The sequence below is a fragment of the Chiloscyllium punctatum genome, chromosome 18, assembly GCF_047496795.1.
Source record: "Chiloscyllium punctatum isolate Juve2018m chromosome 18, sChiPun1.3, whole genome shotgun sequence".
Lineage (NCBI taxonomy): Eukaryota > Metazoa > Chordata > Chondrichthyes > Orectolobiformes > Hemiscylliidae > Chiloscyllium > Chiloscyllium punctatum.
In genome coordinates, this window is record NC_092756.1 from 96,725,570 (window position 1) to 96,737,810 (window position 12,241).

The 12,241-nt window shown below is 45.2% G+C and overlaps 1 protein-coding gene across 1 annotated transcript in view; it reads right to left on the bottom strand.

Moving 5' to 3' along the window:
* LOC140489376 (uncharacterized) overlaps positions 1 to 12,241 on the bottom strand; it is a 28,239-nt gene extending 15,998 nt beyond the window's left edge. Inside the window, exons 1-2 of the mRNA XM_072588867.1 lie at positions 12,121 to 12,241; positions 3,608 to 3,764 (exon numbers count right to left, since the gene is read on the bottom strand). Of these exons, the coding sequence (XP_072444968.1) occupies positions 3,608 to 3,764; positions 12,121 to 12,195 (232 nt within the window). The 5' untranslated portion in view covers positions 12,196 to 12,241. The remainder of the gene's footprint in view (positions 1 to 3,607; positions 3,765 to 12,120) is intronic.

Consider the following 12,241-nt stretch of genomic DNA (forward strand, 5'->3'; position numbering starts at 1 on the left):
ACAGAGAGTGATGGTGGAGGGTTGCTGGAGGCCTGTGACCAATGGTGTTTGTCATTCATATAAATGATTTAGATGAAAGTATGGGAGGTATGGTGAATAAGTTTGTGGATGACACCAAAATTGGTGAAGAAGATTACAAAGGGATCTTGATCAATTCGGCCAATGGGTTGAGGAGTGGCAGATGGAGTTTAATTTGGATAAATGCCAAGTATGAAAAATGTGGTGCTAGAAAAATGCAGCAGGCCAGGCAGCATCCGAGGAGCAGGAGAAGCGACGTTTCAGGCATAAGCCCTCCTTCAGGATTTTCCTGAAGAAGGGCTTATGCCCGAAACGTCGATTCTCCTGCTCTTCCGATGCTGCCTGACCTGCTGTGTTTTTCCAGCACCACATTTTTCAACTCTGGTCTCCAGCATCTGCAGTCCTCACTTTCTCCCATAAGTACCAGGTATTCCATTTTAGTAAAACTAGCAAGGACAAGAATTATACAATTAATGTTAGGGGCCTAAGTAATGTTGTGGAACAGAGGGACACTTGGGATTCAGGTACATAATTTTTTGAAGTTTGTACCATAAGTCGACAGGGTGGTTAAGAAGATATTGAGCACACTTGCCTTCATTGCTCAGACCTTTGAGTACAGGAGTTGGGACTTTATGTTGAGGTTGTTTAGGACGTTGGTGATGTCTCTCCTGGAGTACTGTCACAGGAACGATATTATGAAGGTGGAGAGGATTCAGAAAAGATTTACCAGGATGCTGCCAGGAATCGAGGGTTTGAGATATAAGGAGAGGCTGGATTGACTGGGACTTTTTCCATTAGAGCACTTGAGGCTGAGGATGACCTTATAGAGGTTTATCAAACCAAGAGTGGTATAGATAAGGTGAATGGTAGGTGTCCTTTCCTTAGGGTGGGGGGATTTCAAGACTAGAGGCATATTTTTAAAGTGAGAGAAGAGAGATTTTAAAAAGACATGAGGAGAAATTTCTTTTTTGCACAGAATAGTTTGTGTGTGGAATGACCTTTCTGAGGAAGTGGTGGATGCAGGTGCAGATACAATGTTCAAAAGATACTTAGATAAGTACATGAATAGGAAATATTTGGAGGGATATGGGCCTGGAGCAGGCAGGTGGGACTAGTTTAGGATTATGGTCGGCATGGACTGGTTGGGCCGAAGGGTCAGTTTCTGTGCTGTCTGACTATTTGAAGCTCCATCTTCCATGAAGCAATCAGTTGGCTTTTGAGATTACTAACTCACCATCTTCCCCCACTTTAGCAATCCCTAAGCACTGCTGTGCAAAGTGTCAGTTTCATATTTTAGCTTCCTTACAGTGTGGAAACAGGCCCTTCGGCCCAACAAGTCCACACCAACCTGCCGAAGCACAACCCACCCAGACCCATTCCTCTACATTTACCCCTTTACCTAACACAACGAGCAATTTAGCATGGCCAATTCACCTAACCCACTCAGGCACAGGGAGAATGTGCAAACTCCACACAGTCAGTTGCCTGAGGTGGGAATTGAACCCAGGTCTCTGGCGTTGTGAGGCAGCGGTGCTAACCACTGTGCCACCGTGCTGCCCATGCCTTGATTTTAAATTCTGTGAGGGTGATAAGGTAGATTGATGCAGATAACCATGATCCAATTGAATGGTGGAGCAGGCTTGAGGAACCAAATGAATCAGAGAAACCCTACAGTGCAGATGCAGGCCATTTGGCCCATCAAGTCCATACTGCCCCTCCAAAGAGCATCCCAGCCAGACCCATCTCTCACCCCCCAACCCTGAATATCTCATAGATAACTCACCTAGCCTGTACATCCCTGGGCAATGTAGCACGGCCAATTCACCCTAACCTGCACATCTTTGGACTGTGGGAGGAAACTGGAGCACCCGGAGGAAACCCACACAGACACGGGGAAAATGCGCAACCTCCAAACAAACAGCCACCTGAGGGTAGAATCAAGCCCAGGTCCCAGGCACTGTGAGGCTGCAGTGTGAAGCACCCTATATGGTCTAAGCTATTCCAATTTCTTATAAATATTTATCTAATACAATAGATTTTTCAATTTTCTTCAAGTAAAAGCAAAAACCTGGAGAACGTAGGTGAGATCCTCCATCGTGCAAAGCCTTGTGAACTGATAGTGTTTTGATTAAACTGTTAGCTCATTTTCCAAGAGGTTCATTAATCCTCTGAGGTATTGATGCAGCCAACTAAACATGCCCCATCGATCACTCTGCAGGCTAAATACATCGAGTCAGCACTTCCAGTCCCCACACTGGTGACATGTCATGGACAGTAAATATAACTGAACCGAAGTGCAAATATAACTCAACTTACATGTAAATATACCAACTTAATGCAGAGTTCTGCCAAGTAGCCTGGCCAATATTTATCCTTCACACAGCATCAATGGAGAGAGTGGCGTGGCCATTATTGCATTGCTGTTTGTGGAATTGTGCTGTTCATGATTTGCCTGTGTTGTAGCCCTGACTGACATGCACTTGCTGCAAAATACTTTGGGGCCTCTCAAGGAATTGCTGAGATGCTATGCAAAGGAAACCCATCTGTTCTCCAGCAACAGTGGTCAGTCACCAGGAGAATGAATGGGTGGCACCAGTGGAGCTGTACACCAGGTACCCCAACCCTGAAACATCTCAACCCCGAAATACCCCAATACTGAAACATCCCCAACCGAGAATACTCCCACCCTGAAACACCCCAAATCTGAAACACCCCAAATCTGAAACATGCCCAACCCTGTTACATCCAATCCTGAAACATCTCAACCCTGAAACATCTCAACCCTGAAACACCTCAACCCTGAAACACCCCAATACTGAAATGCCCCCACCCTGACACAGCCCCAGCCCCAGCCCCAAAACACTCAACCCTGAAACACCCAAATCCTAAAATACCAATACCCAAAAAAACCCCAGCACTGAAATACCCCAACCCTGAAATACCCCAACCCTGAAACACCCCAACCCCAAAACACCCTAGCTCTAAAATATTCCAACTTTGAAATATCCCGATTCTGAAATACTCCAACCCTGAATTGGTACTCAATCACTCCCAGAATTGAAACCCTATCGCGAAAGGGCCACCAAGAATTGTTTACAATAGCCTCCCAGGAAACATGGGGTGAGGAAAGGGTCAAGCTTCTGGGTGTTCCTGGCACCTCATAGGGGGTGAGTTTCAAGAAATATTGATCCCATCCATGGCTCACTTATAAATATTGACGCCATCCATGACTGAATTATAAATCGATTGACTTGACTGCAAGCCATCTGGACAAGGGATTCAAACAACATTGGAAAAGATTGGGAAATGTGCATGGGCACACAGAAACAGAAGATAAGTCAGCTCCTTGAGTGTATCATTTTCCATCTCCCTCAACTCCATGCTTCCACACTATTCCCATTTCCTTTGATGTAATTCATAGCTGGACATCCATCAATATTCGCCTCAAGCTTACACCTACTCCCTGTGCAGGGGATTTCAGCGATTCATCACTCTCTGTCTATCTGTGTTGTATTGGTGCTTTGAGACCGTCATGTATGGTGTGTCCACAGGTTGTGGTTTTTAAAGTCACACAAATGGCTGTTCTCACCAAAATAGAAGCCCCTCTCTGCACAGATGAACTGCAGCGCGTCCACGAGTTCAGCTCCACATAAAGTCTCCTCGATTCGTGCCTCTGATGTTCCCATGCAAACAGTGAGAGCAAGCAACAGACACAGTGGTTGCACCGGGCTCCTCGAACCAATTACCTGCGTTGGAGAAAGAGAACTTGCCTCAGTTTGCTTCTGTTTTCTTGCAAAACTCTCAGGACGAGGCAACCTCACTCACCCCAAACTTAGGGCACGGCACAGTGGCTCAGTGGTTAGCTCTGCTACCTCACAGCGCCAGGGACCCGAGTTTGATTCCTGCCTCGGGCGACTGTCTGTGTAGAGTTTGCCTATTCTGCCTATGTCTGCGTGGGTTTCCTCCGGGTGCTCCAGTTTATTCCCACAGTCCAAAGATGTGCACGTCAGGGTGGATTGGCTGTGCCAAATTGCCCAGGGATGTGCAGGCTAGGTAGGTTAGCCATGGGAAACACAGGCAGAGGAGGGTTTGGTTGGGATGCGCTTCAGAGTGTCGGTGTGGGCTTGATGGGCCAAATAGCCTATATCCACACCGGAGGGATTCCATGATTCCCTTTTGTGACCAAACTGAGATAAGGAGAAATCTCTTCAGCCATAGGATGGTGAATCTGTGGAACTGTTTGCCACAGAGGGCTGTGGAGGCCAAGCTATTGAGTGTGTTTAAGACAGAGATAGTTTGGGTTCTTGATTAGTAAGGGGGTCAAGGATTGAAGACAGGAGAATGGGGTTAAGAAACATTTGTCCATGATCAAATGGTAGAGTAGACTCAATGGGCAGAAAGGCCTAATTCTGCTCCTATGTCTATGGGCAGTCTCATCTTTTTAAAAAAATTGATCTTGGGTCCACCCAGCTACTTGACTTTCTTGCAAGGAATGAAGGGATACAGGGAGAGTGCGGGTAAGTGCCATTGAGAGGCCCATCAGCCATGATTGAATGGCAGAGTGGACTTGATGGGCCGAATGGCCTTGATGGCCCGAATGGCCTTACTTCCACTCCTGTGTCTTATGGTCTTGTGGACTTCCTGATCTTTCAACCTTTGAAGGTGGGTGGTAATGGAAATGGAGTGGTTATCCCGCTGGATTATTAATTCAGAACCTCAGGCTGATGCTCTGGGGATATGGGTTCGAATCCCACAATGGCAACTGTTTAAAATGTGGATTCATTAACAAATTGGAATGCAAAACCAGCCAAGTGGAAACCAGGTAAGCACAGTCAATTGTTGTAGAAGCCCTAACAAAAAAAGAAATTGCTGCAAAAGCTCAGTAGGTCTGGTGGCATCTGTGGAGAGAAAGCAGAGTTAATGTTTCGGGTTGAGTGACCCTTCCTCAGAGCAAATTAACCTTGTGGGAAAATTCTGAGGAAGGTTCACCGGACCCGAAAGGTTAACTCTGATTTCTCTCCACAGATGCTGCCAGACTTGCTGAGCATTTCCAGCAATTTCTGTTTTTTGTTTCTGATTTACAGCATCTGTACGTTCTTTCAATTCTTGTGTTATAGAAACTCATTTAGTTCACCAGTGCCCTTTAGGGAACGAAATCTGCCATCTTTACCTCGTCTGGGCCTACATGAGACTCCAGATGTGGTCGACTCTGAACTGTCCTCAGGACAATTAGGGACGGACTATAAATATTGGCCCAGCTGGTCCTCCCATAAGATGTAGCAGCAAATGTAGGCCATTCGGTCCATCATGTCTGCTCTACCATTTAATGAGATCATGGTTGATGCTCAACACCACTTTCCTGCCTTTTCCCCAAAAATCTTGATTCTCTTCCTGATTAAAAATTGTCTATCTCAGTCTTGAATATACAACAACTCAGGTTCCATTGTCCTCTGTGGCAAAGCAGTCCACAGATTTGCTAGACTCTGAGAGAAAACATTCCTCCTCATCTCTGTCTTAACCTCTTACTCTGAGATGATACCTCAACCACTTTTGGAATATTGCATGCAATTCTGGTCTCCTTCCTATCGGAAGGATGTTGTGAAACTTGAAAGGGTTCAGAAAAGATTTACAAGGGTGTTGCCAGGGTTGGAGTGTTTGAACTACAGGGAGAGGCTGAACAGGTTGGGGCTGTTTTCCCTGGAGTATCGGAGGCTGAGGGGTGACCTTATATTGGTTTATAAAACCATAGTGAACCCACAAATGAAAAAAAAAATCCTTAACCCTTAACCCTAGGATTGCCAAGAATTAATTTACTTGTGGGATGCGTGGGTCAGCATTTATTGCCTGTCCCTAGTTGCCCTTTAAAGAGTTGGAGGTGAGCAGCTGATAACTTCCCAGATCCCGCTGTGAGAAAAGCCAAGAGAAAAATCATAGCCGTGTAGTTTTTGAACAATCATCTTTGATTTCTTTTGCTTCTTGGTTAGTAGAAGAATTGGAGACATGAAAGAGAAAGAGACTTTGACTGTTAGAGCCAATTGGATGGGATCTTCAGGAATGCTTCCTTCCAGAATTGATAACCTGATGTCTAACTTGTGCTAATTTCTCAGAGGAGCTGAGACACAGATGGCCCAACCTCTCACATTCTGTCACTTACATAGGCATCAGATTGAAAGGAGCAAGCTCAGCCAAACTAGAACATCAGAACTCTGAGCAGGAGTAGGCCATTCAGCCCCATGAGCCTGCTACCCCATTTAAGACAATCATGGCTGATCTCATCTCGGCCTCAACACCGCTTTCCTGCACCGCTCTCCATAACCCTTTAACTTTCACTAATTTAAAATCTGTTTGTCTCTATCCTTAAATTTACTCAATGTCCCAACATCAACTGCACTCTGGGGCAAGTGAATTCCACAGATTCATGACCCTGTGAGAGAAGTAATTTCTCCTCATCTCTATTTAAAATCTGCCGCCCCTTATCCTAATACTGTGACCTCTCATCCTGGACTAGCCCACGTGATCTCTCTTGACCTCTATTTTGTCTATGCCCTTTAGCATCTTCAGGACTTTGATTAGCTCTCCATGGGCAGCCTGGTGGCTCCGTGGTTAGCACTGTTGCCTCACAGCGCCAGGGACCTGGGCTTGATTCCAGCCTCAGGTGACTGTCTGTGTGGAGTTTGTACATTCCCCTCTTGTCTGTGTGGGTTTCCTCTGGGTGCTCCAGTTTCCTCTCACAGTCCAAAGATGTACAGGTTATGTGGATTTGCCATGGGAAGTGCAGGGTTATAGGGTAGGGTTGGGTCTGGGTGGGATGCTCTTCGAAGGGTTGGCGTGGACCCGATGAGCCGAATGGCCTGCTTCCCCACTGTAGGGTTTCTATGGGCCTTCTGAACTCTTGAAAACATAGGCCTAAACTTCTGATTAGACATACCCCTCATCTGTGGAATTAATTTAGTGAATCTTCAATGAATCCATCAAACTTAGGGATCATAACTTGAGACAGATGCTAGTAAAATGGGCGACACAGTGGCACAGTGGTTAGCACTGCTGCCTCACAGCACCAGAGACCTGGGTTCAATTCCTGCCTCAGGTGACTCTCTGTGTGGAGTTTGCACATTCTCCCCGTGTCTGTGTGGGTTTCCTCCAGGTGCTCTGGTTTCCTCCCACAATCCAAAAATGTGCAGGTTAGGTGAATTGACCGTGCTAAATTGTCCATATTGTTAGGTGAAGGGGTAAATGTAGGAGTATGGGTCTGGGTGGTATACGCTTTGGCGGGTCGGTGTGGACTTGTTGGGCCGAAGGGCCTGTTTCCACACTGTAAGTAATCTAATCTAAAATGAAGAAAAAGGAAGACTTGTGTTTTTAGAGCACCTTTTACAATTCCAACTTTTACAATCAATGAGGTACTTTTGCCATTGTAAAAACGGTTATAAATGTAGGAATGGAACAAATGTGTGCACACCAAGCTCCAACGAGACAATGACCAGTTAATTAGATTAGATTCCCTAAGTATGCAAACAGGCCCTTCAGCCAAACAAGTCCACACTGACCCTCTGAACAGTAACCCACCCAGACCCATTCCCCTACTTTATATTTACCCCTGACTAATGCACCTAACACTACGGACAATTTCCCATGGCCAATTCACCTGACCTGCACATCTTTGGACTGTGGGAGGAAACCGGAGCCCCCAGAGGAAACCCACACAGACACAGGGAGAATGTGCAAATACCACACAGACAGTTGCCTGAGGGAGGAATTGAACCCAGGTTCCTGGTGCTGTGAGGCAGTAGTGCTAACCACTGTGCCGCCAAATCTAGAACTTTGTGAGTTGGTTGAAAGATAAACATTGCTTATTGAAAAATCTGCTGCAAAGGCTTCTCGTCTTTAATATTTATTTATAAAGATTTGACAATTCATGCAATTACCAATATAACAACAAAGCCATCACGAGGAACCCTTTACCTTTAAAAAGTGGAATTCACCATCAGATAAAAGTAGTTAGTGCAAGTAGTTTGGAGAGAAAGGGCCGAATGGTCTTGTTCTGTGCTGTCAATGACTAAATGCTTGCCTTTATTGGTCAGAGCATTGAGTATAGGAGTTGATAGGTCATGTTGATCTGTACAGGACTTTGGTTAGGCCACTTTTGGAATATTACATTCAATTCCATTTTCCCTGTTATAGGAAGGATGCTCTGTAACTTGAAAGGGTTCAAAAAAGATTTACAAGGATGTTGCCAGGGTTGGAGGGTTTGAGTTATAGGGAAAGGCTGAATAGGCTAGGGCTGTTTTCCCTGGAGCGCCGAAGGCTGAGGGGTGACCTTATAGAGATTTATAAAATCATGAGGGCTATGGTTAGGATAAATAGCCAAGGTCCTTTCCCCAGAGTTGGATAGTCCAGAACTAGAGGGCATAGGTTTAGGGTGAAAGGGGAAAGATTTAAAAGGGACCTAAGGGGTAACGTTTTCACGTAGAGGGTGGTGCGTGTAAGGAATGAGCTGCTAGAGGAAGTGGTGGAGGCTGGTACAATTACAGCATTTAAAAGGCACCTGGATGGGTTTATGAATAGGAAGGGTTTAGAGGGATATGGGCCAAATATTAATTTAGGATATCTGGTTGGCATGGAAAAGTTGGACTGACGGGTCTGCTTCCATGCTGTATAGCTCTATGACTCTAAGATTCTCTGGCACTATGGCTCTATGGCTCTATGGCTGTATGACTCTATGGCTCTACACCTCTATGGCTCTATGACTCTATGACTCTATGGCTCTATGACTCTATGACTCTATGGCTCTATGACTCTATGACTCTATGGTTCTACGACTCTATGACTCTATGACTCTATGACTCTATGGTTCTATGCCTCTATGGCTCTACACCTCTATGGCTCTATGACTCTATGACTCTATGACTCTATGGCTCTACGACTCTATGACTCTATGGTTCTATGCCTCTATGACTCTATGACTCTATGGCTCTATGGCTCTACGACTCTATGACTCTATGACTCTATGGCTCTACGACTCTATGGCTCTACGACTCTATGACTCTATGACTCTATGGCTCTACGACTCTATGGCTCTACGACTCTATGGCTCTATGGCTCTATGGCTCTATGGCTCTATGGCTCTATGGCTCTATGGCTCTATGGCTCTATGGCTCTATGACTCTATGACTCTATGACTCTATGGCTCTACGACTCTATGACTCTATGGTTCTATGCCTCTATGACTCTATGACTCTATGGCTCTATGGCTCTATGACTCTATGACTCTATGACTCTATGGCTCTACGACTCTATGACTCTATGGTTCTATGGCTCTATGGCTCTATGGCTCTATGGCTCTATGGCTCTATGGCTCTACGACTCTATGACTCTATGGTTCTATGGCTCTATGGCTCTATGGCTCTATGGCTCTATGGCTCTATGGCTCTATGGCTCTACGACTCTATGACTCTATGACTCTATGGTTCTATGCCTCTATGGCTCTATGACTCTATGGCTCTATGGCTCTATGGCTCTACGACTCTATGGCTCTACGACTCTATGACTCTATGGTTCTATGGCTCTATGGCTCTATGGCTCTATGGCTCTATGGCTCTACGACTCTATGACTCTATGACTCTATGGTTCTATGCCTCTATGCCTCTATGGCTCTATGACTCTATGACTCTATGACTCTATGGTTCTATGGCTCTATGGCTCTATGGCTCTATGGCTCTATGGCTCTATGGCTCTACGACTCTATGACTCTATGACTCTATGGTTCTATGCCTCTATGGCTCTATGGCTCTATGGCTCTATGGCTCTATGGCTCTATGGCTCTATGGCTCTATGACTCTATGGCTCTATGGCTCTATGACTCTATGGCTCTATGGCTCTATGACTCTATGGCTCTATGGCTCTATGGCTCTATGACTCTATGACTCTATGACTCTATGGCTCTATGCCTCTATGGCTCTATGACTCTATGACTCTATGGCTCTACGACTCTATGACTCTATGGCTCAATGGCTCTATGACTCTATGACTTTGTGGCTCTATGACTCTATGACTCTATGACTCTATGGTTCTATGCCTCTATGGCTCTATGGCTCTATGGCTCTATGACTCTATGACTCTATGACTCTATGGCTCTATGACTCTATGGCTCTACAACTCTATGACTCTATGGCTCTATGCCTCTATGGCTCTATGACTCTATGCCTCTATGGCTCTATGACTCTATGACTCTATGACTCTATGGTTCTATGGCTCTATGGCTCTATGGCTCTATGGCTCTATGGCTCTATGGCTCTACGACTCTATGACTCTATGACTCTATGGTTCTATGCCTCTATGGCTCTATGGCTCTATGGCTCTATGGCTCTATGGCTCTATGGCTCTATGGCTCTATGACTCTATGGCTCTATGGCTCTATGACTCTATGGCTCTATGGCTCTATGACTCTATGGCTCTATGGCTCTATGGCTCTATGACTCTATGACTCTATGACTCTATGGCTCTATGCCTCTATGGCTCTATGACTCTATGACTCTATGGCTCTACGACTCTATGACTCTATGGCTCAATGGCTCTATGACTCTATGACTTTGTGGCTCTATGACTCTATGACTCTATGACTCTATGGTTCTATGCCTCTATGGCTCTATGGCTCTATGGCTCTATGACTCTATGACTCTATGACTCTATGGCTCTATGACTCTATGGCTCTACAACTCTATGACTCTATGGCTCTATGCCTCTATGGCTCTATGACTCTATGACTCTATGGCTCTATGCCTCTATGGCTCTATGACTCTATGACTCTATGACTCTATGGTTCTATGCCTCTATGGCTCTATGACTCTATGGCTCTATGGCTCTATGACTCTATGACTTTTTGACTCCATGGGTCTATGACTCTGGATAGAATTTAAAGGGAATCTGGTTAAATGCATGCGCAAGAACGAGATAGAAGTGTACAGTGATGGAGCACAATGTGCAAAATGAATTAAACTAGTGGGAATCTAATCAGCCTCCCCTTGCCTTTCAGTTACATTACCATCACGGAATAGCTGATCACCAACATCTTCTCATCGTTAACCATAACAAAACTGGAGCCTTTGGAAAAATTCCGTGGCTTCCAGAGGTATGGAATTTTGCAGTGTGTGACACACCTCCTGTGTCCATTAACCCTTTCCACTTGGCTGGTTGGGTGCAGCTCCAACAACGTTCAAGAAGCTTCTCCAGAACAACGTGGCACACTTGATTGGCACCGCACCCACCCCATTTTGTACAATCTGCAAGGTGTTTACTGTAATATATCAAGCCTCCTTTGACACCACTTGACATGTCTGTAACCTCTACCATCTAACGCAGTGGCTGTCCTCGATTTGAAATCTCTTTAGCTAGTTACAGACCACCCTGATCTGGAACTGTATCAGTGTCCCTTCAATGTCACTGGGTCATAATTCTGAGGCTTCCTCCATATGAGCATCTTTGCCACGCAGACTGTATTGGTTCAAGACTGTGGCTAGCCACCATCTTTCAAAAAGGAAAAGATGGACCCAATTAATGTTTGGCCTTGCCATTGATGTCCATGAATTAATTTGGAATAAGTAGCAATTAAAAACTGGTGGTTCTGTAGATAGATTAGGGAATTCTCCACAGTGTTCAGTCTAAAGTACCTCCATGAATCAATGCCATACTAATTGGTTGCTGCATTTCATTGCTATTAATGGGATCCTGCTGTGCAGAAGGTGCTGCTGCACATGCGATTTTGACAAGAACGAGATGAGGGAAATTTCCGGCTGTCCAGGAATGCACTGCTTGAAAGGACAGGAGAAGAGATTTAATAGCAACTTTCAAAGAGGATTAGGTTTTTAAAATGACCAGTAAAGTTCAGGGCTACATGCAATGTTCTGGTGGGGAGTTCCTTTGAGACGTCAGTACCAAGACAATGAATTAAACAGCCTCCATCTATGCTGGGAGATTCTGGGAATGCATTCTGTATGAAATACTGTGAGAATCTTGTGATGAAATTTTCAGTTTGTAAAGACTTGAAAGAGAAATCTCTGCAGTGAAATGCTAAAGTACTAAAATTCTGGAGTGTTTCTAAGTTACCTTGAAGGGGTACGTTCCCGTGGAAGGAGGAACCTGGCAAATTCCAGTGAAACTGAGGACACAAAGTTTTCCCATCGTCGAGCTGCTTGCTTTTCCACACACGAGCCAAGGAAATCCTCAC